General features: G+C 58.6%; 1 protein-coding gene across 13 annotated transcripts in view; it reads left to right on the top strand.

The window, feature by feature from the left end:
• OSBP2 (oxysterol binding protein 2) overlaps positions 1–23,610 on the top strand; it is a 181,073-nt gene that overhangs the window by 146,636 nt on the left and 10,827 nt on the right. For all 13 annotated transcript variants that reach the window (XM_070628511.1, XM_070628510.1, XM_070628509.1 and 10 more), the window contains 7 exons: positions 1,087–1,340; positions 16,019–16,211; positions 16,887–17,004; positions 18,718–18,769; positions 19,042–19,188; positions 20,327–20,572; positions 23,292–23,412. In XM_070628511.1, the coding sequence (XP_070484612.1) occupies positions 1,087–1,340; positions 16,019–16,211; positions 16,887–17,004; positions 18,718–18,769; positions 19,042–19,188; positions 20,327–20,572; positions 23,292–23,412 (1,131 nt within the window). The remainder of the gene's footprint in view (positions 1–1,086; positions 1,341–16,018; positions 16,212–16,886; positions 17,005–18,717; positions 18,770–19,041; positions 19,189–20,326; positions 20,573–23,291; positions 23,413–23,610) is intronic.

Below are 23,610 nucleotides of genomic sequence, written 5' to 3'. Positions count from 1 at the left end.
ATATAGGCTGGGCTGGCAGCAGGCCAGGTTCCAAGGTGCCCCAGACTCCTAGGAAGGGATGAGCCAAGAGCACCTGGGCCGCTGCACAAGAGGCGAGAGAGAGTGGGAGAGGCAGGAGAGTGAGCGCCCACCTGGGCCAGCTCACAGACGCCCCAGAAGCATGGCATGAAGATGGTGACTCTGGAGACAGACTAGCTGGGTGCTCCGGGCATGACTTCACCTCTCTCAGCCTCAGTTACCTCATCTGTCCCCTGGGATGGTACAGTCCCTACCCTGACAAGGCCATTAAGAGGCCACAGCCAGCATGTACACACAGAAGGCATTCGATAAATGGGAGTGGCCTTACTCCTGCAGGGGAGATGGGTGATGACCTGCAGGAGGATGGGCTGGAGCAGAAGCAGGGATCCGGGAGCTGCGACTTTGGCCTAAGGGGGTCTTCAAGCAGGCTTTGAAGATGGGATGTCATTGGTGGCATAGGGGTGAGACCTCTGAGGAGGCGGGGGAGGTACGAGGAGGTTCCAGGTGGTGGGGACCTAGTGGGAAAGGCCCCAAGCACAAGTGCTTAAGTGTTTACAGGGAACAGGGGGCAGTTTGGTGTGGCTGGGGGGTGGGTGGAGAGTAAAGTAAAGCTGGCAGGGAAGGTGCGGGTCAGCTTGTGCTGGGCCTGCAGTGTGAAGAAAGGCGCCTGGGCTTTATGCTCTGTGGTCTGGGAGGGGAGCTGCTCCCACACAGCATTCTCCCCTCTCCACCCAGCACAGCCCTTGCCTGCACGTCACAGCGTCAGGGAGCTGGCACCCTGCACCTGGCTGGGTGCCTGCAGGCCTTCCCCCTCCGAAGCATCACTAGACCCTGTCATTCAAGCTGGTCCCCCTCCCATGCCCTCCCACTGACTCAGGAGGGCCTGTGCCCACTCCAGGAAAGCTGGTGGACACCTCAGGCTGACTGGGAGCAGGAGCTGGCACCTTCTAGGGCACTCTCGTTTCTCGAGTGGTTCTACCTGCTTTTCCCTCCTGGGCCCAGGCCGTGTGGGCCTCTCAGTGCCAAGTTGGTCAGTAAGAACCATGGCAACTCTGTTTCCCTCCACAGATGACTCTGGGGACGACGACGAGACTACCTCCCCAACTGACAAGAGCGAGCTACACTGCACCATCAAGGACCTCTCCTTGAAGTTGGACGACCTCGGCACGTGCAATGACCTCATCGCCAAGCATGGTGCGGCGCTCCAGCGCTCCTTGAGCGAGCTGGAAGGCCTCAAAATCCCATACGAGAGCAGTGAGAAGCTGAAGGCTGTGAACGAGCGGGCCACCCTCTTCCGCATCACGTCGAATGCTATGATCAACGTAAGTGCCCACCAGCATCACTGTCCTGGCACAGGGCTCCCTGAAAGAGACATGGCTCCTTGTCACTCAGTCCCTGAGCGGGCGGCTGGGGTGCTGACAGACCAAGCCTCCGTTTCCAGTGGCTTCACATTGTTTCCCAAAGCCAGCTCCCTCCTGCACCCTCCAGCTCCCTCTTGATCCTCTGTGTCATCTCATCCACTTGGTTGTCAGTGGGTGAGAACGTTCTTTTTAATCGTCTGGTGGAAACTGGAGTTGGGTATGGAATCTGGTTGAGGTTTGCAGGTGGTTCAGGCCTGGGTAAAGAAGGCCAGGGCCCCAAGTTGAGCAGCTGACTCTGCCCACAGAGTGGGGACACGGCTCCCACATTGGCCCACGACACCTGCCACTGCTCTTTCCCCGAGTCCACTGGACAGATGCAGCAGGATCAGGACCCAGGATCGGGGAACCATGTAGGTGTGGTGGGGGGCTGGCATTGGGGGTTCCCTTAGCCAAAAGAGCTTTAAAGCTGAACCTGCCATGGGTCCTACCAACCTGACAGTAGCCAAATGGGTAAGTGGAGGCTGTAAACTGAGAGGCACAGCCACAGGAGTCGCTGCTCCCCGGGGTTCTCAAAGCCACATTGCTGTGACCGGGTGCTGGGAGGGTCTCTCCATGGTGGCAGAGAATATAATGCTTAACAGTGCTTCTGGGCCCTTCTTTCTGCCTGGTGAGTGTTCCCCAGAGATTTGTGTGCTCCTCCAGGCCTCCACCCTGCAGGCACAGGTCTGACTGTGACAGCTTCCTCCCAAGAGACACATCCAGGCCGGGGTGGCATGCTGGGAACGAGGGGGCCCAAGAGGGGAGGTATGGGGAAATGGACGCCGCTGCAGGGGAGGGGCCCAGATCCATAGAATGCGGTTCAGGCAGGCGATCAAGCTGTCTGGAGACAGTGGGTAGTACCACCTAGGGGACCCAGCCTCCAAAGCAAAGGGGTTAGATTAGAGCAGGAGCAGGAGTCAGGACCAGGCTCTCAGCCCACCACCAGAAAACCCGAGGGCAGGGTGGGAAGGGGGAAGGTGGAAGCTGGAGCCCTACCGCAGGCCAAGATCCCCGGGTGAAATGCTGGGAATCCAAGACTTGCCCCAAGCCTTCCTTACTGGTCTTGTGGGCAGCACAAATGGGAACAGGTGAACCACCCCCACCCCCTACCCCTGCCACAGACAGGCTTGGGCCTGGAACCACCCTGGGTGCAGGAAGAAGCCTTAGGAATCCCCTCCCTGGTGCTTGAGGCTGACGAGGTGCACCCTCTTCCCAGACTGCTGGGAATCATGGCCTGCAGGTGTGAGGCTCCCTGAGCACTGCAGGTGTGCCACCTTTGTCCACAGCACGCAGGGGTGCAGTTGACGTACGTGCGCTGAGAGGCTGCTGCCCCGCAGCTCTGCGGCTGCCCTGTGAGTTGGCCCCATCATCCCTCTCATTTTCCTGCCTCCACCCTCTTGGCGCGCTGGCCTCCTTACAGACCCCAGATTCTAGGGATCTGGGCCCCTGCACTTCTTCTGGTGACAGGCACAGATATTAAGCATTTAGTGACATAATGATGTATTTGTGTTTCCTCATCCATCCCAGAAGCCACCACCACCCCTGGCCTCCCTGGCACTGCCTCCCTGCCCGCGAAACGGAAGCTGCTTTGTCTCAAGGAAGCAGTTTTGGCTTTTCCCAGAAAATGAACCTCTCAGCTGGCATCTCTAGCAAAGTCTTTTGTCAGACATCAGAGGCTCATCTGTGTTTACGAAGCCATAAAAACAGCTTGTCATCTAAGTATATAATGAATTGTTTGGTGGGAAGCACAGCCCCCTGGGGTTGATTACAAAGCCTGTTTGCAGTTCCGCTGGCACCAGGAGAGTCAGACCCCAGTGACAGGAGAGCTGGACGCTGGGCAGGGCTCTGCCCACCTGCTATTGTGAACCTGTCATGAGGGCCTCTCCTCTGGCAGGAACTGGGTCAGTTCTGGGAGGGTTCAGATGTCCCCAGTGTGTGCAGAGGGGCCACCTAGGTGAAGCATCCCCACCTCTAGCCTGGCCTTGGAGGGAGTTGGACCAGGGATCTGTAACTAAGGCAACGATGTGGCTCCCAATCCCAAGCTCCAAGGGGAGCAGATTCACACCCAGGACCACTTTCCCCTCCCTACACCATCATTAGTACCATTAGGTATTATTAGCGCAAAGTGGAATCTGAGGCTCAGAAAAGTCACCTGAGCTGCCCAGGGTCACCCATCTGGTAAGTGGCCAAGCTGGGATGCAAGCCCAGGTCTGTGCAGCCTGCTTGGGGAGTGATGGCCCCCATGCTCTCGGAGATGGTAAGGGTGAGACCCCAGAGCGCTGCAGAGGCCCCCTACCTGTCTGAAGTTAGCACATGGAGTGGGTGGCCTTGCATCCGCCTGGGGTGAACCCCCAATCTCAGGGACCAGAGTCCATGGTATGCCTTTTCCCTTTAGGCTGCAGCCCCATCAGAGCCCTTCCTGGGAAGCAGGGCACTCAGGATGGTGGAAGCCCCTCCAACCCCTGCTGTTGCCAGAAGGCGCAAGTCATGATCCCCCAGATCGTTCCAGGTCTCGCTGTATGGGGAGGAAGCTGTTGGAATCCCACTGCAACTCCACCGCCTCCCTCCCTGCCCCCTGCCCTGGCTGACGTGAGCCCTTCGTGGGGAAGCTTCCAGCAGCGCCCATGCTGAGTTTGGAGAACCTCTATTCCCACTGCCGCTCTCGGCTAGGGCAGGCCCCTCCTGTAAATGGTGAACGACTGTGGGGTTTTCACCTCATGGGCTCTGATTGAGCCTGGGTCACGGAAGTGGAGCAGAAAATGAGGGACGGCTGGCCAGACCAAGGCTGCAGGGAGACACATCCTTCAGAGGGCCCTGGGCAAGCAGTCCCCTTCCCACTCGAGGAGGGATCAGCTGCTTCATCTTCACTTTTCTCCAAGATGGCCAAGAATCTGGGGTGGTTCAGCCTTCAGGAGAAAAGTCAGAGGGGCAGTCTTAAAACCTCCTTCAAATTTGGGAAAGGGCATTGATGTCATAAGACTTTAGGTCCCGAGCCCCAGCAGGGTAGGGAGGGGGCCTCTCTGGACAATTCCCAAGATCCCAGGATCCGTGGGTGGTGACGCAGGCCCGCTCCTGTGCCACTGCTCCCCGGGCATGGTACAGCGAGCCCTGAGTCGAGGATGGCCCCCTCTGTAGGCATTTGAGGGAACAAGTTGCTCAGAGGACGTTTCCGGATCAGGAATACTGAACAGTGCCGGTCTTTCAGCCCCTTTGTGCCTTTGCCTGTGCTGTACCTTCTAGAACACCCTTTCTTTCCCCATACCTTTAGATACCTTTTCATCCTTCAGAGATGCACATGGACATCACCATGGGTTTCCGAGCTCCCAGTCAGGAAGCCATTCCTCCAGGCTAGAACCCCCCAGGACCTAGGGAACCACCATGTGGTGTTTCACCTGTTATTTCAACATCCATTCTCTCACCAGGCTTTGCACCCCCTGAGGTCAGGATCAGGTCTTAACTCAGATGTGCCCCCAACATTAGCCCAGTGGGAGTGCCTAATATGTGATGTTTCAACCAAAGTGGGTCTCATCTCTTGGGGAAAAAAGTTCTCAGTAGCCCACATGTCAGGTTTGCCTGCTGTGTTACCGTTTACAAAGCCCTTCCGGGCCTGTTTCGTCCCCTGAACAGGGTCAGTGAGAAAGCCCAGGCTCAGCCTGCAGAGCTGCTCATTGCTGTCGCTACGCACCTGGTCACCTGGCCTTGCAGAGAAATGACCCAGCCTGGTCACCAAGAAATAGAACAGTGCTTCGTGAAATTAAGTTGTAATTGCGTTTTCCACGAGACCACCACACTGAGCCCCCCTCCCTCCTCTTGCAGTTTTTGTTGCCAGGATTTGGAGGGTGGCGCCTTGGAGGGGCCTCTCTGGGGGCAGCATCTGAGCAGGTCAGGACAGCACCATAGTGAACTCAGGGCCACCCTCCCCCTCGTCGTGCACTGAAGCCATGGCTCCGTGGCTCTTGCAGTTAGGGAAGTCCTGCCTGATGGGAATTGGGAACGCAGACCTCAGCAGCTTCCTACTGAGCCTGCCTGGGTTTGTGCCAGGGGGGCACTGGGCCCTGCCCGTGGAGCTCACAGTCCAGAGGACTCACATAGTGAGGCTGCATCACACGTGGGGTCAGCAGTGCAGCCCTCTCCAGGAGTACCTGCACAGGCGCAGCAGCTCACATGCCCGCTTTTGAAGGCCAGGCTTGTGGAGGGGCTGGGGAAGAGCTGGGGAGGTTCACAGTCAGCCAGGGAGGTGGGCTCGGCCCCGGCTAACCACAGCCCACAGGAGAGCGCTCCTCAGGTGCCAGTTGTGTGTCCTGGGAGCCAGGGTGGGGCCTGGAGAGGGCAGAGGTAGTAGCCACAGAGCGGGGCCTGGAAGGGTCAGGAAGTTTTCTCCCAGGCAGGGAAGGAAAATATTAACAGTGACCACTGCCGGGCCGTTGCTGCGTACAGGGGGTGCTGAGCTCTTTACACATGCAGTTCCCCGTAAGTGGCGCACGGGGACAGGGACCCACACTGCTTCACCTCTAAATCCACCCACCTTGTTACCTTTCCTGGGCCTCTGGAGACAGTTCCTTGGCCTCCAGTCATGGTGGCCCCATGGGCAGGACCTGGTTGTTGGGTGAAGCTGATTGACTGTGTGGGTGGTGGCCCCACCTCCTGCTCTGGAAAGGAGAGCAGACACATCTCCTTCCCTCCTTAGGAGGGAGAAACAGGACGTGTGAGTCACATGACTCCTGAGCGTCCCCGGGGGCCCAGCAGTCCCTCCCCCGTCTTGTCACCCACCTGTACCCCACCTCCCCTTTTCCCCCTCACCTCCCCCTTTCTGCTCCACCTCCCATCCCCATCCCCCGCCAGCCTGGGTCACTCACCAGATCTGAAGAGACCACAGTCTCTCAGCCCCATTCCCACCTGTCACATCTCAGATGGACTCACCTCCTCCAGGAAGCCCCCCACCCTGATCCCGCAAGCCCGCAGCTGCTCCCAGGGCCCCTTCTCACAGTCTACCCAGGTGGCTTAGCCCTGCATGCCATCTTCCCTCCCAGATGGCAGCCCCTCTCCCCCTCACCCCTGCCCCAGCTCCTGAGGAAAGGACTGGGAGGGGCTGGAGCAGGCCTCTGACCGGAGGAGAGCCGGGTCAGGAAAGGGAGTTAACTTTCCATGGTGGCTCTGTGTGCCCGGCGTTCTGCACACGTGACCTCCCCCGCCCACTCAGCAGGCTTACAGTGGGGAAAACCGCTGCTAAGGGTGTGCCCAGCTCTTCAAGGTTCTCGCTGCAGCCTGCTGCCTCACAGGAGAAAAATAAACCCACCCCTCCCTTGAGCAGGGGCCAGAGGGTCAGGAAACTCTCTCCTGCCCACCCTCGCCCCGCATCCCCACCCCGGCTCCGCTGACCCACCGCCCGGTCTATGGGTCCACAGTGTCTCATAGATTTTTCTACTGCAGCATCTTGACCGTCCTCCCTGCTGGGCTGGGCACCCTGCTAGGACGGGACACAGTCTCCCTCGCAATCCTGGAAGCCCTGGAGCTTCCCTGCCTGGCACAGGGCCCGGCATCCAGGAGCCTTAACAAACTAGTGAGAGAGAGAGTAGCTTGTGAAGTAACGCAGGAGCGAATGAATGAATCGCTTCATGTCTGGCAAAATTCCCTAGCAGGTGATCTCGTGAGTCTGATCAAAGGCAGCCCAGCAGTTCCCTTTTCAGATTACCATTTGGGTGACTATGAAGTAGGCTGCCGCTTCGGAGGAGCCTCACAGCACCATAGGTGTCTTGGTTTGTTAGACTGAGCCTCGAACCACAGAGTGCCAGTGCGCAGGTGCTCTTCCAGGCCTGGGTGTGGGGACCGCAAGCTCAATCCTTCCTCGTCAGTGTCCTTCCTGGGAGCAGGATGTGCCTGGAGTTGTAGCATTGGATCGGCCGTGTGGTTAAGGTGGAGAATGATTGAATTAATACGTATTACCAGCTAGTATTTTGGGTATTAGTTCCCGTAAAGTGAAAAGAATAAACTCCAGTTTTATTCCCTTTTCCAATAAATTTATTTTTGTAGCAAAGTGAAGTGCCCTGGTTTGAAGGACAGGCCTCTGTGATGATGGTGGTGCGACAACAGCAGCCCATCCCAGTTTCTTCCCATTACTTTGTTTGCTCCTCACAATAGCCACACAAGGTTGGTGTCGTTACAGCTTCCCTGTCGTGATCATCATTTGTATTTTTTGGGTGCCACCTTGAGGCCCAGGGTGATCATTTTGCCCAAGGGTTGCAGGCCCGGCTGTTGTATGAGCACTTGGGGTCATAGCCAGTGGTCCCTGGGCCATCCCCACTGCTTGCCAGGGGATATGTGTGGAAGACTAGGGGTGCATCACCTGTCACCAGGCCAGACCTGGGCTCCCCATGAGTTGCCCTTGGGCCTCGTGTTCTGGCCTCACGGCCCCTGTCCTTGGCAGAAGAACCCCACAGTATTTCCATGGTCATTCTGGGGGCAAGCTTACCATGGGGTGATGTGGGTGCACACCCCCTGCTGCCAGGGCTCCCTCCCTGGCCTGTGGAAGCAGGTTCTGTCTGTGGGCCAGGGTGGCAGAGCCAGGCTGGGGAAGTGTTGCTTCTGTGACTTTCACATAGGCCCACCTCTCTGCCCACTGAGCCCTTGGGACCTCCTTATGCCACCCCCTCACATCTCCTCCCCTCAGCTCTGGCAGGGGGAGAGGCAGCCACAGTCCCAATTAGAAGGCGCTGAGGGCTGTGTGGCAGGTGCTGGTGGTCATCTCCCGCTGCAGTGCTGAGCCCTTCGGTGGGTTGGTAGCCTATGGGCTTGTTCCTTGCCGGCTGCTCCTCCAGACCCCTGTAGGTGGGGCCCAAGCAAGGCAGACTGCTCAGACATGGCTCCTACACCTGAGCTGTGAGAGGCTCCTCAGAGTTGGTGACTTGTCCCAGTGCCTAGGACTCAGCCCCTCAACCCCATGACCCCCAGGGCTCTTAGGAGCTATGAATTCAGGTCAGCCCGGCTCACACCCACTGCGCACTTTGCAGCAGAGTGGTGTGCAGCTGCCACTGGACACTGAGGCACAGGAGGCCCTCCATGATCCCTCCGTGATCCAGCAAGGCCCTGGGCAAACAGCAAATAAAGCGCACCTCGTGGAACCTGCATCTTCCTGGGAACGCGTAACCACATAGATGATAGGGCATGTCAGAGGGAAAAGACCTTCAGAGGAAACGGAGCAGGCTGCTGGGTGGGGCAAGAGGTCACGGGCACAGACCAGCTGGAGCAAGGAGGGGACGAGGTACCTGCAGGGAGGTGGGGAGAAGAGCAGCGGGAGGCCAGGGCCGTGGGGGAGTCAGGAGCCTGGTCACAGGGGTCCTTGAGTATTGTCACTGAGAGCACTTCGCCTTCCACTCTGAATGAGGCTCGCGCAGCCACGGAAAATGGTCCAAACCGCATTTCAGCAAGAGCCTGCAGCTGCTTAGAGAAGGGGCTGTGGGTGAGGCAGGGCCAGGCGCTTGGAGCCCCTTTAGGAGGGCCCTGTTGTCACCTAAGAAGGGATGGTGGCTGGGACTGGAGGAGAGGAGCTGGCTGGCGAGAAGCAGTGCTGTGGCTGAGTGTTGAGGGTAAAGCCAGCAGAGCTGCTGTGGGGTGAGGGAGCGGGGCCCTCAGGAAGGACTGCAGGGTGTGGGCTGAACCACTGGAAGGATGGGGCGCCCTTTCTGTCTGACCCCCCTCAGTTCTCACATGCTGGACATGGGCCCACAGGTGAGCCCCACGGGTTCGGGCAGGATGCAGGAGGGCCTTCGCCAGGAACAGGTTTTGTGTAGCCATGGGGTGAGCAGAGCTGGGCAGCAAGTAAGCCCTACAGGAGACCAGAGACAATCGAGGTGCCCAGTGGGGTTAGAAAGCGGGAGAGGGCCTGGCCATCAGAGGGTGGTTGCCCACCAGGCCCACCTCAAAGGGCCGATGGAACAGACACTGCACTCTGGGTCCCTGAGTTTACCAAGGAAGGTGGTGGCCCACGAGGGACACACTTTGGTGCCTGCAGTAGAGCTGTTTGAGGGAGATGGGGTGCAGATCCTCATGGCAAGGACACAGGAAAGCTGTGGAGGAGGGGTGCCCAGCCAGAGAGGGAGGGAGTTGGCTCCAACTCCAGGTGAAGGGGGCTGCAAGAGCAGAACACGATGGGGGAGGAGGCATGGTGGGGGAGCAGAGAGGGACACAGGGAGAGGGCAGGTACAGGCAGGTGAGGACAGGTGGGGGCAGGTGGGGCACATGGGGACAGGTAGGGACAGATTGGGGGCAAGTAGGGCCAGATAGGGGTAGGTGGGGTGGGTATGCGGATACAGTGTTCTTGGCCAAGGCCTCAGATTTGGGGCATCATAGAAATCAAGACCCAGAGCAGAAGGAGCTGTTGACTTCTGGAAGCGCTCTGAGGCTTCTCTGAGCCCCTGTGGAGATCACGTGTGGCTCCTTGTGCCGAGCGAAGCAGTGGTGAGGGGCCCTGGAGCTTCCCGCCCTCATCCTTCCGGGGCCTGTGGGCAGGTTCCTGTCCAACTGACCACTGTTCTGCTCCTGACAGCTTGCTCATTTGGGGCCTGGGGAGATGAACAAAAATAGATTCCACAACTATCTAAAATCAGTTGACAAACTGGTGGCCAGATGGTGCCGGTTCCTATGCACAAGGGGTAAACTATTTTGAATGTGGAGAGGGCTATTTTAAAGTTTGAATTGAAGTGAAAAGCTGTCTCCCCAAAGCAGTATGTGAGTCACATGAAGGAGAAGCCGTGACCAGCCCCTCAGTGTTTGGGAAGGGCTGGCTCTGCAGTGCCAGGCAGCCCAGGCTGAGTGCCACACGAGGGAAGGTTTCCAAGCAGCCACTGAAGGCCAGGCCCGAGTGGGGTCCTGGCTCTGCAGACCCTCCTGAGAGCTTGAGAGGCTCCCCAGACCACACACAGGACAGGCATGGGACCCAGGCCGGCTGACCCCATGCCCTCCCTGCTCACCCACCCATGTTTGGGGACCGGCAAGGTCATTGTCAGGATTAGGATTAGGAACAGCAAAAGCGATTAGAGTTTGTCCTCCTCCCTCCTGGTTAGCTGGGCAAAGATTTCCAGCTCTGAAACATTCTGCGTCTGTCCCATGGGACATCTGTTAGGGTGACAGCAGCAGTTCCCCTTGGAGCTCACACAGCTTGGCCTCAGCACAGTTTCCCCTGGGTGGGCATCCCTCACAGCCCCCTTCACCAGCCTCTGGGAAGGGAGAGTCCCCGGTGGGCAGGCATGGCCTGCCGACTCCCCAGCCTGTTGCTGAGCAGGGCCAGCCCCAGTGCGAGGGGCCACCTTTTCCATCCTGGGCATTTTGGTTCTCACTCTGTTTTGGGGTGGCTTAACAGGCTCCCCACCCTCCCACAGAGATAGAACTGCACTGCCCGCAGGACCCTGCACCTCTTCATCTCAGGGGCCCTCTTGAAAGCACTGGTTGGGGGGCAAGGGGTAGGGCTGGGAGACTGGAACCCTGTTCCCATCCTGAGGACCATCACTCCAACAGGCGACAGAACTAGGGACTCTGCAGGAGTCCTGGGGTTCAGCCCTCTGTTCATCTTGTGAGGATGCCAAAGCCCAGGAGGCTATGGGCCTGCCTCAGGGTGGGCAGCAAGGAAGAGCCTGTGAGGGGCCCAGATGCTGGGCTCCTTGTTCCACCCATTCCCGCCCCTTGTGTGATTTAGGAGCAAGTATAGTGTGGGTAGGGGGCTTGAGGGAGGCCCAAGGGGCGCTGCTCCTGCTTAGGGCTGGGCACGAGCTCTCTGAGGCTTGTGACAGAGCCTCAGAGGAAGTGTGACTGTGTTCAGGGCCTTGGTCAGCCAGGCCCTCCCTGGGCCCCTGGGGAGCTGCCCCCAGCCGGCCCCTCCGCTGGGCCCCAGGCCTAATCCAGCTTAGTGAGCACACAGTTCACAGCCCAGCTCAGCATTTCAGGGGGGCCAGTGCCTGCCTCTCTGTGGCATGGCCAGGATGAAGCCTGGAGAAGGCCAGCATCAGAGGAAACACCTGGAGTTGGGGATGGACACCAGGTAGGCACATGGGGATGGAGGGGGCAGACGGGCTCACAACAGCCCACAGGGTGACCGGGGCAGCTCATCTGCTGCAGATGACCCTCCCAGTGGCAGTGGCAAAGGCCCTGGTCCAGCTACATGGGCCCCTCGATGTTGGGGGACAGCAACCTCCACCCTGCCCTCCTCTTCAGGCAGAAGACAGAGTGGCCTGATCTTTGTGTACCCAGCCCAGCTACATGTGGCCCAAACGAAGCCCCAGCTGTCCCGGGGATTTGACTTCCTATCCCCTTGCCGCTCCGTACTAGCCTATCCTGCAGTGGCAGCAAAGTAGAGGTCACACACAGCCCGGTTATCACCCAGCTGCCCTGGCTGTGTGAGCACTGTCTTCAGCTGCAGGCCCGAGTGCTGGGAGGCAGGCATGGCTGAGGCCGGGCTGGGTCCTGTTGCTCAGACAGGGTTATTCCCTGACATCCTTGCTAGTGAGCATCTCCAGGAGCCCAGCTCCACTCCAGGAAGGCCACGGGACCCCACACTGCCTCTGCCCTCAAGGGACACCCAGACAGTGATTTACAAAATAAAAGCAGTGATGGTGCTGATCCCATGCCCTGGGAGACTTGCAGGTGGGGTCCATGGGCCCTACACATACCGCCTAGTGGCCTTGGGCAAGTCCCTTGGCCTCCCTGAGCCTCCATTCCTCCTCACACTATTGAAACGGTTCCCTCAGTGCTTGTGAGAATGCTCCAGACAGCCCTGACCCACGGTGGGTTTGTGTCGTGAGGGAGGTGAGCCGGCATCAGAATGAGCAGATGTGTTCGGGATTGAGCCGAAGAAGGGGAGGCAGACACGGTGCCTGGTGGGCCACACGTGAGGGCGTGGGGAGGGATGAGGCTGGAGAGGATTTGGGCCAAGACTCTGAGAGGCAGTCAACTGTCCCAGGACATACAACAAACATTCCATTTGCCCTTGGAAGAGAAAATGGCCATTCTTAAAGTATTTAGAGCTCATGAACTTCAAGGGTAAGAGGTAGGGAGCATAATTCATTTTCATACTATAATCATCTTTCTTTTTTTCTTTTTGCTGTTAGGAAGTCCAGAGGCCTTATGGAGCCCTCTGACATGAGTTTGTGGGAATTATTTACCATGACCTTTGGCTACTCTTTTATACTGTTGTTTCTGACTCTTTCACAAGTCTTGTTTTAAATACCGTGAGTTATAGGAAAGCAAAGCACCCATCTATGTTAAAACTCATTGACAGCGAGATGATTACAGGAGCTGTAGAGGGTTGGCAGGGAGTGATGGCGGCAGATCCGATGGAACAGTGCCGGGGGAGGGCAAGGGCAGAGGCAAGAGGCCTTGTGCAGCTGCCAGGCCAGTCTGTCAGGCCACCCGGCAGGGCACCCAGACCAGGCAGAGCCCAGAAAACCATGAAACATCCATGATGTGTCTCGCCTGTAATAAGGCCCCATGCGAGGCACAGCCCAGGCCTCTGCACCCTCACCCCCATCAGGCAGGCAAGGGGACCATGCCTCAGATGGACATAGGCTGGCTCTGTGGTGAGGGAGCATGACTCTGCAGCCGGATAGACCCAGGTTCCCACTCCGCCTACCCCTTGTTGACCTGGGCACCCGCTTCTTCCTGGCCCTCAGTCTTGGGGGCACAAGAGGACCTGGCAAGGAGCTTCCCTGAAGCAGTGTGCCTGGTGCCCAGCGCCTGCCCAGGGAGATGAGGGTGCTCCCCCTCTGCCAGTGCCAGGGCTCTTTGGGGAGTTTCTGATGTGTGCTGTGCACCCAGCTCAGCAGGGCCTGTGAGCTGCCTGGGCCAGTGGCAGAGTCGGCCAGTGGCAGAGTCGACCAGTGTCCTCCCCGTGTTAAGACCCCTTCTTCAGTCAGCCAACAGGTGGCAGGAACCGAGACTAACTTGACTGGATGCTGGGGCCAGGCTTAAGGCTACAGGAAAGCAAGAATGACATGGGACCCAGCTCTCTCGGGAGCAGCAGCTCAGCATAGACCCAGCTCTGGGGTCTGAGTCTGGGTCTACTGCTTCCTCCCATGTGACCTCAGAGCCTCAGTCTCACCTACCATGGAATGGGGTGGGGGGTCTCTGCCACTCATCTCACAGGACTCCTGTGAGGGTCTGGAATGTTCCTGAGGCACCCAGAGGGATACTCTGCTCCCCCACCGCTACCACTTCTTACACCCTTTCGTGCAGACCCAGCAAAGAGGTGCCGTCTACTCTGGCCCTGGGATGGGTGGTTGCTGTGTCTGCTGTCAGGGGTCCTACCCTGAGGCCTGCAGTAGTGAAGGAGGGCAGGGACTGAGGACAAGGCTGGAGGCCACTGTAGGACCTAGGGCAGTGAAGGCTTGGCTCCAGGTCACAAGCCAGGGAGCAGTCTCAGGTCGACATTAGGGGGGTCCCCAAATGGCTTAGCAGTCAGTGACCACAGCTCCACACCAGCAAGTGAGCCTTACAGATCCATAATTAGCAAATTCAAAATAGGCCAGACCCACAGCTGCCCTGGATGCAGCATCTCCCCTCCCCAGAGCCTGTTAGGTGCCTAAGGAGATTGCTTTTCTTCCCCGAGGAGGTCTCTCTCCCACCCCAGCCTGTGCCAGGACACCTGTCAGTGTAAATCTCTGCCCCCCTTCTGGAGAAGTGAGTTACAGTGGCTCAGGTATGGCCAGGCAGGCACCAGCACCCAGACCTTTTTGTGGAGGGTGGGAGGTCCCCGAACCTGAGATGGAGTGAACACACCTCCTCCCCAAAGCCTTGTTGGGGAGCTGCTGGGAACTGAGCCTCAGTTTGCTCATCTGTCAAATGGGGATGATCCCACTCCTCCTACCTCAAGGATTTTGCTGAGTGAGCTGAGACGGGGCCTTGAGTGCAGGGTCTGTTGGACATTACTGTTCGTCTCACAGACAGGACAGGGCTCAGAGAGCTAGAGTGGCTTGTGCAGGATCCCAGGCCATCCCACTCCTGATAATGTGCCCTTTTCCACTGTGCTTTGCTGGTTTCCTTGGGCCTCCATTTCCACATCTTCAGCATGGGGGTGGGGGAGGCCTTGCATGGGTGCTGGGGGGTGAGATGAGATGATGGCAGGAAGGCGTCCAGAGGAGGGCTTGTTAAAGGAGTGACGTGCCTGGGGCCAGCTGACCAGCCTGCCCTCTCAAGTCCCAGGCTGGGGGCCCTTTCCACTAGGGCAGGCTGGCCCCCAAGGCTTGACTCTCCTTGTGGGGTGCGAGAGCCAGCCGAGCCCAGGCGAGTGCCCTGACGCAGAGCCATGAGGAGCTCACCCCCTCTGCAAGGTGCTGGTCCAGCCCTGCTCTCCTGAGGAGGCCCAGTACACCGACCCCCCGGCAGAGCGTTCACTCATCCAGCAAACGTTCTGGAGCAGCTGCCGAGTTTGGGGGATTCGGTGGGATGAAGAGCAACAGGCACAGTTGCTAGAGAAGCTACTTTGTCCACATGAGATGCAGTGGAGGCGAGAGGGCTGAGGAGTTAGCGGGCAGGCGAAGGCATGAACATCGGGGGTGGCCCCCGACGGTGCCTCTTGAGTGCTCCTTCCCAGGATTCTCCACATCACCTCCCTGGTTCCCCATGACATAGTGCTGCGTTGTCCCTGAGTCACAGGTGAGGGGCCGTGTGCCTCTCCCTCCAGGAAAGCAGGTCTCTAACACGTGGGGTCAGACAAAGTGTGGGGAGGGAGTGTTGGGGAGTGGCAGTCAGAGACCAACGATGCAGGTTGGGCTGGAGAAACGTGTCCCTTCCTACTGCATTAAAAGAGTCCAGAAAGGGCAAATCCAGAGGTCCCTGCTTGGACCTTGCTGCCCTCCAGGGACAGCTGAGGCCTGGGCCCTCCTCTCCACTGTGATGACAGGGGCAGAATGACCAACCCCTGCTGCATAAGAGTGTGGTGGAACCACCTATGGACCTGGGAAGCTGAAAAGAATCTGGATGTCATAGTAGACCACAAGTTTGAAGGGGGAACCTTAAAAGCAGAGTTTTGTGACACAGACTTTGAGGTAGCTTGGTGGAAAGTTCTAGTCCCAGTTCCTCTGCCAGACAAGACCATTTACCTCTCTGAGCCGGGCAATATAGTAGGATGTGGCTTTCCTTCCTTCTGTGCCAAAGCCAGGGACTGGCTTGAGCTGGTAGAAGTGCCTTGGGTTCCAGTAGGGACGGGGTCATGACAAACCTCAGGTCCAGCCCACAGTGAGGATGCAGCAGCCCAGAGTTGGGCCCCAGTTGTGACGAAAACTCAGCAGCCCCAGCAACTGCTGGCGAGGCAGCGTCCACCAGCAATGAGAGCACCAGGTTTGGTGCTCTCAAGTGGCATCCTGACTATGGGACACTGACCACGGCAGATGCTAGTACCTCGGCTGGCTGTGAGAAAGCAGGGTCCTCATGTCCCCACAGAAGCCAAAGGGGGCAGCAAAGGTGTTTCTGATGACTCCAGGGAAGTGGGGGGTAGGAGAGACAGCTCCCCCCCCAGGGCCTTCCTCACTGCCCCGAAAGTGGCAGGCAGGGTGTGGAGTGTGGAGACAGGCCCCTGTCCCGGGTGCCATGCTCACATGCCACACCTCGCTCCCTAGGCCTGCAGGGACTTCCTGGAACTAGCAGAGACACACAGCCGAAAATGGCAGCGTGCACTGCAGTATGAGCAAGAGCAGCGCATCCACTTGGAGGAGACCATCGAGCAGCTGGCCAAGCAGCACAACAGCCTCGAGCGGGCCTTCCGCAGCGCCCCTGGCCGGGCCAGCAACCCCACCAAGAGCTTCAGCGAAGGTGAGTCGGGCAGAGCTGCCAGGCCCGCCTGGGTCCCTTGCTCCAGGCCGCTCAGCCTCTGTCCATCTGACTGGCGCTCCATCCACTCCACCCTCAGCCTCCCCTCTGCCAGCTGGCTCTGCTTACACAGTCCCCCAGTACACATACCCCTTAACGTGCCCACATTTGGGCTGGTCTTGGCCAACTCTGGCCTGCCCCTGTGGCTTTGTATTTCTCATGCCCACCACCGACGGGCAACAGTCTCCCTGTATCTAGGTTCCAATCCTCAAAAGAAAAGTTCAGTGAGCCCAGCTGTTCCCTCTTTGGCAGGGCTGCCCAGGTGCCAGATGGCAGGCCACCTAACCTTGGGTTAGGGATCATGGGTCCCCTCAGAAGGGGGTCCGTCGGAAAGGGAAGCTGGGTCGCAGATAGACTGACCAGCATGTTGAGAGATCCGGGAAGGCTTCCAGAAGGAGGGAGGCCTCTGAGCCAGAGCAGTGAAAGGAAAGTGCGTTCCAGAAAGGGAGCAAGGGCAGTGACAGCCAGCTCAATCTGGACCAGGTGACTGAAGTGGGGAGTTCCTGCAGAGGGGGCAGTAGGGTCAAAGGTGGGGCGGCCATTGGGCTCTGGACTTCCTGAAGCAGGCCAGTTTTTTGAAGTCACAAACTGAGGCAGCAGCTTTGCTTGTCTCTCTAGGAAGCTTTTTGACTCCCAAAGGAGAGGACAGTGAGGAAGATGAAGATACAGAGTACTTCGATGCCATGGAAGACTCCACGTCCTTCATCACGGTGATCACCGAGGCCAAGGAGGACAGGTGGGTTCCCTGGGCGGGGTTGGCCGCTCTGGAAGGAACTCTCTCCATCCCTGCCTTGTTCTTCTCATGCTCCATCTGCTCTTCTCTGTACTTGGGGTTTTCTTTAAATCTTGCTCCAGATGGCATTTTTGCTTAGCTTGGTTCTCTTCTTCCTTAAATAAAAAATGCCCAAATAGAGTTTGTATCAGGATTTAATTTTAAATGGAGATGGAGAACAGGGGATTGGCTGGATCCAGTTCCAGAGGGGGGTGGAGGGGAAGAGTGACTGGGGCCCAAGGGCTGAGGCCCAGAAGGCTGGGGCTTGCTCATTCCTGCCTCAGAGCTGCACAGGGTCCCGACCACTCCCCCCACCATGTCAGCATTCCAGAACAGACAAGAGATGCCGGAAGTCTCTTTTATTTTCTATTTCCAAGCCTTTGTTTCATTTTTCATAACTGCCTGCTCTTTCAGGATGTTTCTAAACACACATTAGATCACACAGTAGTGACCAGGACATTGACCAGAACTGAGAGTCATGTTGTCAGACTCTCTGGGACCCTGAGGAAGTGCCTGTGGGTGTGGACCATGCTGGTGCACAACATGTGCTGAGGGAAGAGCGTGGGACAGGTGGGCGGGCTGGGCTCCACCCATGCCGGGCTGTGATCAGAGGGCAGCGTGCCGGGGCTTGAATATAGATTTAATATAATTGGGAGTCCTGTCCTCAGTGGGGTCTTTTATTCTCATCAAATTGCTTAAAGTCCTAACAATAGAAGGGTTGGCGAGTATGGCAGCATTGGGGGACACAGAGGAGGCCATTGAGCTGCACAGTTGTCTGGGGCCCCTGCCATTCCCTGAGGGGGAGCTGCTGCTCCGAGCCTGGGGAACAGCGACCTAACTGACGACAGCCTTCGCCGCCCACTGCCGCCTTCGCCCACGAGGCATGTCAGAGTCACAAGGCCGCCCGTGCTGACCCACGCGCGTGTGCCTCAGGCGGGGCGCTCAGGCCATCTTGGATGAGGAACTGCAAGTGCCCCCGTGGCCTCTCTCCCCATGTCTGTCCCGCTGCCCACCGCACTGCACGCTGCCTTCCACAGGCCCCTGGAGCCAATGTCTTCTGCCTGTGTGTCCCCTTGTCTGCAGCGCCCTGTCCCCCTTCCCCACAATGACCCTGGTGAATCCTTCCCATCCCGAGGCCCTGACTACCGAGAGCCCGTCCCGCACCCTACCCGACCCAGGTCACCCTTCCTTGGGGCTCCCTCAGAGCCCCTGCTGCTTTGGCTCACCATCTCTACCACAGGTATTCATCCAACCCACTTCCTGCCCTTCTGGAACCCCTTCTGGTCTAGTGTGGGAGTCAGACCAGCAGACAGTGAGGACACAGGAGCTCCAAGGTGCTCCAGGAGGCTCTCCCAGAGGAGGTCCCTGCCTCCTCAGCCTCATCTGGGTCCTGGGGCAGCCAGTACCCCAGAGGGTCTGTGTGGAGGGACCTCAGGTGAGGCTTTTGCTGAGCACCTGCTGCCACAGGGCAGCAGTGGGTAAGAGCCTCTCCACATCACTGCCCTCGGTCCCTCAGCCCTACTTGAGTGTCCTGAATTGGAGACAGCCCTTTAGAGGAGCAGCCTTGGGGTGGGCTGCCCTCTAACCTCACTGAGGGGTCTGGATAGAAGGTGGCCAGGTCCTGAGGAGGCCTCAGGATTTGTAAATAACTTGCCTCCCCTTTTGTGTTTCCTGCAGAAAAGCTGAGGGTGGGACCACAGGCTCTGTGGAGTGGACCTCAACAGACAATGTGAGTGAGGGGGGACCCCCCGAGGGTGGCTGAGAGGGGAGGCCAGCTTGAGCTCAGGGCCCCCAGGGCGAGCTTTGCGCCCTGGTGCCTTTGGGTCCCTGGTCTGCCTTCATCTGACAGTTCAGGCAGAGTCAGGCTGCCCCTCCCACCAGCAATGTGCCAGTGGCCTGCTGGGTCCCCAGACTCTGCTGCGTCAGAGGTGAGGGCAAGGTCTGGAGGGCCGAGGGGGCGCTCTGGACTCCACTGACAGACACACTCTCCTTCTCCACCAGGTGCTAGACAACACCTCACTTGTGCCCAAGGGCCCCCCAAAAGTCAAGAGGCGTGTCCGCATCCCTGACAAGCCCAACTACAGCCTCAATCTCTGGAGCATCATGAAGAACTGCATTGGCCGGGAGCTCTCCAAGATCCCCATGCCGGTAGGGGGCTCGGCAGGGCAGCCTCAGTGGGTCCCGAGGGGCTGTTTTCCTGGGTGCGAATGAGAAGTAATGGCCTGTGTGAAGTACAAGCCGCCCAGGGTGTCATTCTCATGACACCTGAGCAGCATTCACGAATTACTGAATCATGTTCATCGGCATTGCTGAAGGCCCCCCAAGAGCAGAGGTCTCAGGCTCTGAGGGACGGAGCCTGAGAGGGGCTCTGTGTTGATCAGAGGTGTGGGGGCCCCCAGGGCAGCTCTGCATCTGACAGGGCCTCACAACGTCCCGGCTGTCCCGACTTCATGGGGCTGTGTGTGCACACAGGCAGGCCCTCCTCTGTGCCGGAAGCTGTTCCTGGTGCCCACCCCAGTGAGGTCACACGGCGGGAGAGGGCAGGACTGTTATCCCCGTCCCACCAGGCCACGATGGCATCTCCATGGAGGAAGAGCTTGCAGGTTCCAGGCCGGACTTGGTTTTGCTGTGTGACCCAAAATGAGTCCCTTCACATCCCTGGCCTCTGTGTCCACATCTGCAAAGTGGGGAGAATAATAGCACCCGCTTCACAGTGTCTGGAGGGTGAAATGAGAGAACACAGGGAAGACCCTGTGGCTGGCTCAGGGTCACAGCCCAGCATCACAGGGGACAAGTGCCCCTGCCCTGTCTGAGGCCGAGATGGGGGCCCCTCCCCAGGAGCTCTCGAGAGAAAACTTGCATAATAGCTCAGAATATGAGGAAGACCCACTTCATCCATCCATTCATTCGTTTATTCACTCATTCACCAACTGATTCCTATGATTCAGTGCTGAACAAGTCAGAAACCCTGGCCTTCATGGTGCTTACGTCCTAGGAGGGGAGACTGACAGGAAACGTAATGACACTGTACAAGAGACAGCAGGTCGCAAAGTGGTGAGGGCTAGAGAAAACTGAGGCAGGAGGGGCTGGGGAGGCGAGCGAGTGGAGCTGCATCTTAGACAAGGTCAGCAGAGGAACCTCACTGAGCAGCAATGCCCCCGAACATCTGAGTAAAGCAGGGTGCTTGTGACCTCAGGTCTGCACCAGGAGCGGCAGTCTCAGCTGGGCCTGGCAGGTGGGCGGCCTGCACAGACGCCCAGCCTGACCACCACCCGCCGGCCCACAGGTCAACTTTAACGAGCCCCTGTCCATGCTCCAGCGGCTGACGGAGGACCTGGAGTACCACCACCTGCTGGACAAGGCGGTGCACTGCACCAGCTCGGTGGAGCAGATGTGCCTGGTGGCTGCCTTCTCCGTGTCCTCCTACTCCACCACCGTGCACCGCATCGCCAAGCCCTTCAACCCCATGCTGGGGGAGACCTTTGAGCTCGACCGCCTCGATGACATGGGCCTGCGCTCTCTCTGCGAGCAGGTGAGGCCTGCTCACACTCTGGTCCAGCTGCTTCTGCCAGGCCCAGGGTCAGAGCAAGACGAATGGGATGCGGCCTCTGACCTTGACATGCCAGGGGGTCACCAAGCCGAGGTCCAGTCAGGCAGCTGGGCATCCTGTGGCAAGGGCAGGTCCAGGGACACGCTTTCCCAGCAGGCCTCCCGGAGACGGTGAGGGCCGCCGTAGGAGGAGAGCTTGGAGAGGAGAGAGTCGAGTCTCTGTCCGTTTCTGAGGACAGTGTGCAGGGAAGGGGAGGACTCGTCTCCAAGCAAGGAACCGTGGAGCAGAGATGGAGGGACATTGGCAGGACACTGTCAGGGAGTCCAGGTGGGCCGTACCATCGGGTCACGACTGAGCCGGGAGGCAGGAGACGGGGAGGAGTCTGCGCATGCGGGGCCCTGGTCAGTCCCAGCAGAGGGCTGGAGTGTGAGGAGCTCCAGGGATCAGCACACCTGGGGCACGGGGTGGCTCACCTCCATCCTCTCCACGCCTTCCCCAAACTGACACTCTGTGTCTGACACTTATTCTCTGCCCCAGTAGGGCAGAGCCAAAACTGAGCCCCAGGGGCTGCGAGCCTCAGCAGCGGCTTCTCAACCCTGAGCCTTGGGGGCCTTGTCTGATGAGAGGCAATTCTGTTGGTGCCTCACCGGGTGCTGGGCGGACCCAGGAGGGTGCCGCACAAACGTGCCAGGATAGAGCTTCTAGGGTGTGTGTGCCAGGTGCTGCTCTGGGCCCTGGGGTTGAGCTCAGAAAGCAGACAGTTCACAGATGTGGTGGCTAGTTTAAAGGGTGTGCTCTGTCTGCTGTGTGGACCCAGAGGAGGCAGCTATGGTGGTTGGACCAGGGAGAGGTGGAAGGTCAGAGCACAGGCATGTTTAGAAGGTAGAACCAATGGGTTTGCTGATGTTCTGGATGTTAGGGGAGAGAGTGAGAGGGAGGGAGGCAGAGGAGGGTGTCAAGGATGACCCCAGGGTTCTTGGCTTGAATTATGAGTGAATGAATTTCTTCGTTCAACAGAGCTGATCAAGTGCACACAATGTGCCAGGTGCTGTTCAGGCATTGTGGGTACAGCTAGCTGGGAAGTGAGCAGATGGGGTGCCTGTCCTCACAGGGTGGTGGGGGCAGATACTATACTGTATATGTCCGATGGTTCTGGCTCTTTTAGAAGGTGGTTGGTCAAGAAGTGATGCAGACAGTGAGGGAGAAAGGAGGAGCCAAGGCCGGAGAGGAACCGGGGTGGGCAGCTAGGGCAGCTGGAAGACTCTGCGTGGGAGGCCGTCAGGGCAGGGCAGAGGGGCTTGGCACCCTGACTTGTTTTATGGGGATCCCTCTGGCTGTAGTCGGGAGAATGGAGCACAGGACCTGAGGGTGGAGCAAGGAGGCAGGTGGAGGCCTTTGCACCCATCCAGTGTGGGGGTGGGGGAAGGGGTGGGCTCCCAATGCATTTGGAAGGAAGAACAGACAGGATTTGCTAAGGATTAGATGAGGAACATGAGAAAGAGGGGCCAGGGATGACTCCAAAGCATTTGGTGTGAGCAGCTGGAAAGACTGGATCATCTACCTGGGAAGGAAGCCATGGCACAGAGTCCAGGGCCAGCCCCTGAGGGTCACATCCCTAAGTTTGCCGGAGGCGGGGAGGCTCCAGTGGGCATGTGGGGGCCCTGGCCATAGGTGACGGGTAGGTTCAGGACAGCTCACCCAGCATTGTACAGGAGCCATTGGCGGGTTTGGCCTGTGCTTCTGAAATGTAAGAAGCAAGAGGGAGTGCCACTGACAGAGATGGGAGACAAGAAGAGATGCAGGCGGGGCATCAGGAGCTCTGGTCAGTCTGAGAAGCCGTCCGAGTAGAAGTGGTCAGTGGGCAGCTGGAGTGCACGCCTGGAGTTCAGGGGAGAAGCTGGGGCAGGGGGCTGAACGAGGCCATGAGATGGTGACGAGGTGCCCTAGGGAGTGAGGAGGCTGGGGAGAAGCTGAGCCCTAGGACCCTGCAACCAAAGGAGCAGTGGAAATAAGGAAGAACAGACAAGGAAAGCTGAGGAGGTAGGCGGGCAGTGTCCTGGCAGGTGAGACAGCAGTCAGGGATGCCCAGTGCTGCGAGAGGAAGGCGCAGAGGCGCTGGAGGCCCCGGCGTGGGTGCGCAGAGCTTGCTACACCGCCATCCAGGTCCGACATTGATCTGGACTCCCAACCCTGCCCTTCGGTTAAGATGGCTTCCCCAGTCTGGGCCTCCTCCGTGTAACATGGCTCAGTAACACGCCCCTTGGCAGGCATGTGGGGAGGTTAACTAGAAATTGGGCACGGAAGCCCTCGGTGGAGAATAACACCCTCACTTTGTTAGTCCTCAGTGCAGCCTGTCACTGGTACATCCTTCAGGCACACGCTGTCATCATCCCCATTTCAGAGGCTGAGAGCCAGGTGCAGAGATGCCCCGGCCCTCGGCTTATGCCCACAGCAGGCTGCGGCTGGCCCAGGACCACTGCCCAGGTTGCTCCCACTGCCGTGCCCTTGCTCTTCTGCTCAGAGCACTGCCCTTCCTGTGGACTTGCCTTGAGTCTGGGACCCCCAGAGGAGCAGCCAGGGCTGCTCCTAAGGCCATGGAGCCAGGCATACTGGCACGGGGTAGGCTCTGCCCCCAGCTGGTTGGGAGGCAGGCCTGCGCCCATGTCCAGCAGACACTTATGTCCTGTGGGTCTGCTCTCAGGTGAGCCACCACCCACCATCAGCTGCGCACCACGTGTTCTCCAAGCACGGCTGGAGCCTCTGGCAGGAGATCACCATCTCCAGCAAGTTCCGGGGGAAATACCTCTCCATCATGCCACTAGGTGAGTTGGGGCCTTGAGCCCTCCCAGGGTAGAAAGACATTCTGGAGGAGGCAGAGGGTTTTGCCAATCCGGAAGCCAGCTTGGGGCCTCCAGGAGTGACGTTAGTCTCCCTGCAGGCCTGCTCCCCTCTCCCCCACAGGCTTCCGGGCCACCTCCCTGGCCTGTGCCCTGCCCTCAGTCTGCGTGAAAACCAGGGTC

This window comes from Equus przewalskii, chromosome 7 (genome assembly GCF_037783145.1).
Source record: "Equus przewalskii isolate Varuska chromosome 7, EquPr2, whole genome shotgun sequence".
NCBI lineage: Eukaryota > Metazoa > Chordata > Mammalia > Perissodactyla > Equidae > Equus > Equus przewalskii.
Note: the sequence above shows the minus strand (reverse complement) of the source record. Positions and strands in the feature narration are given on the sequence as shown.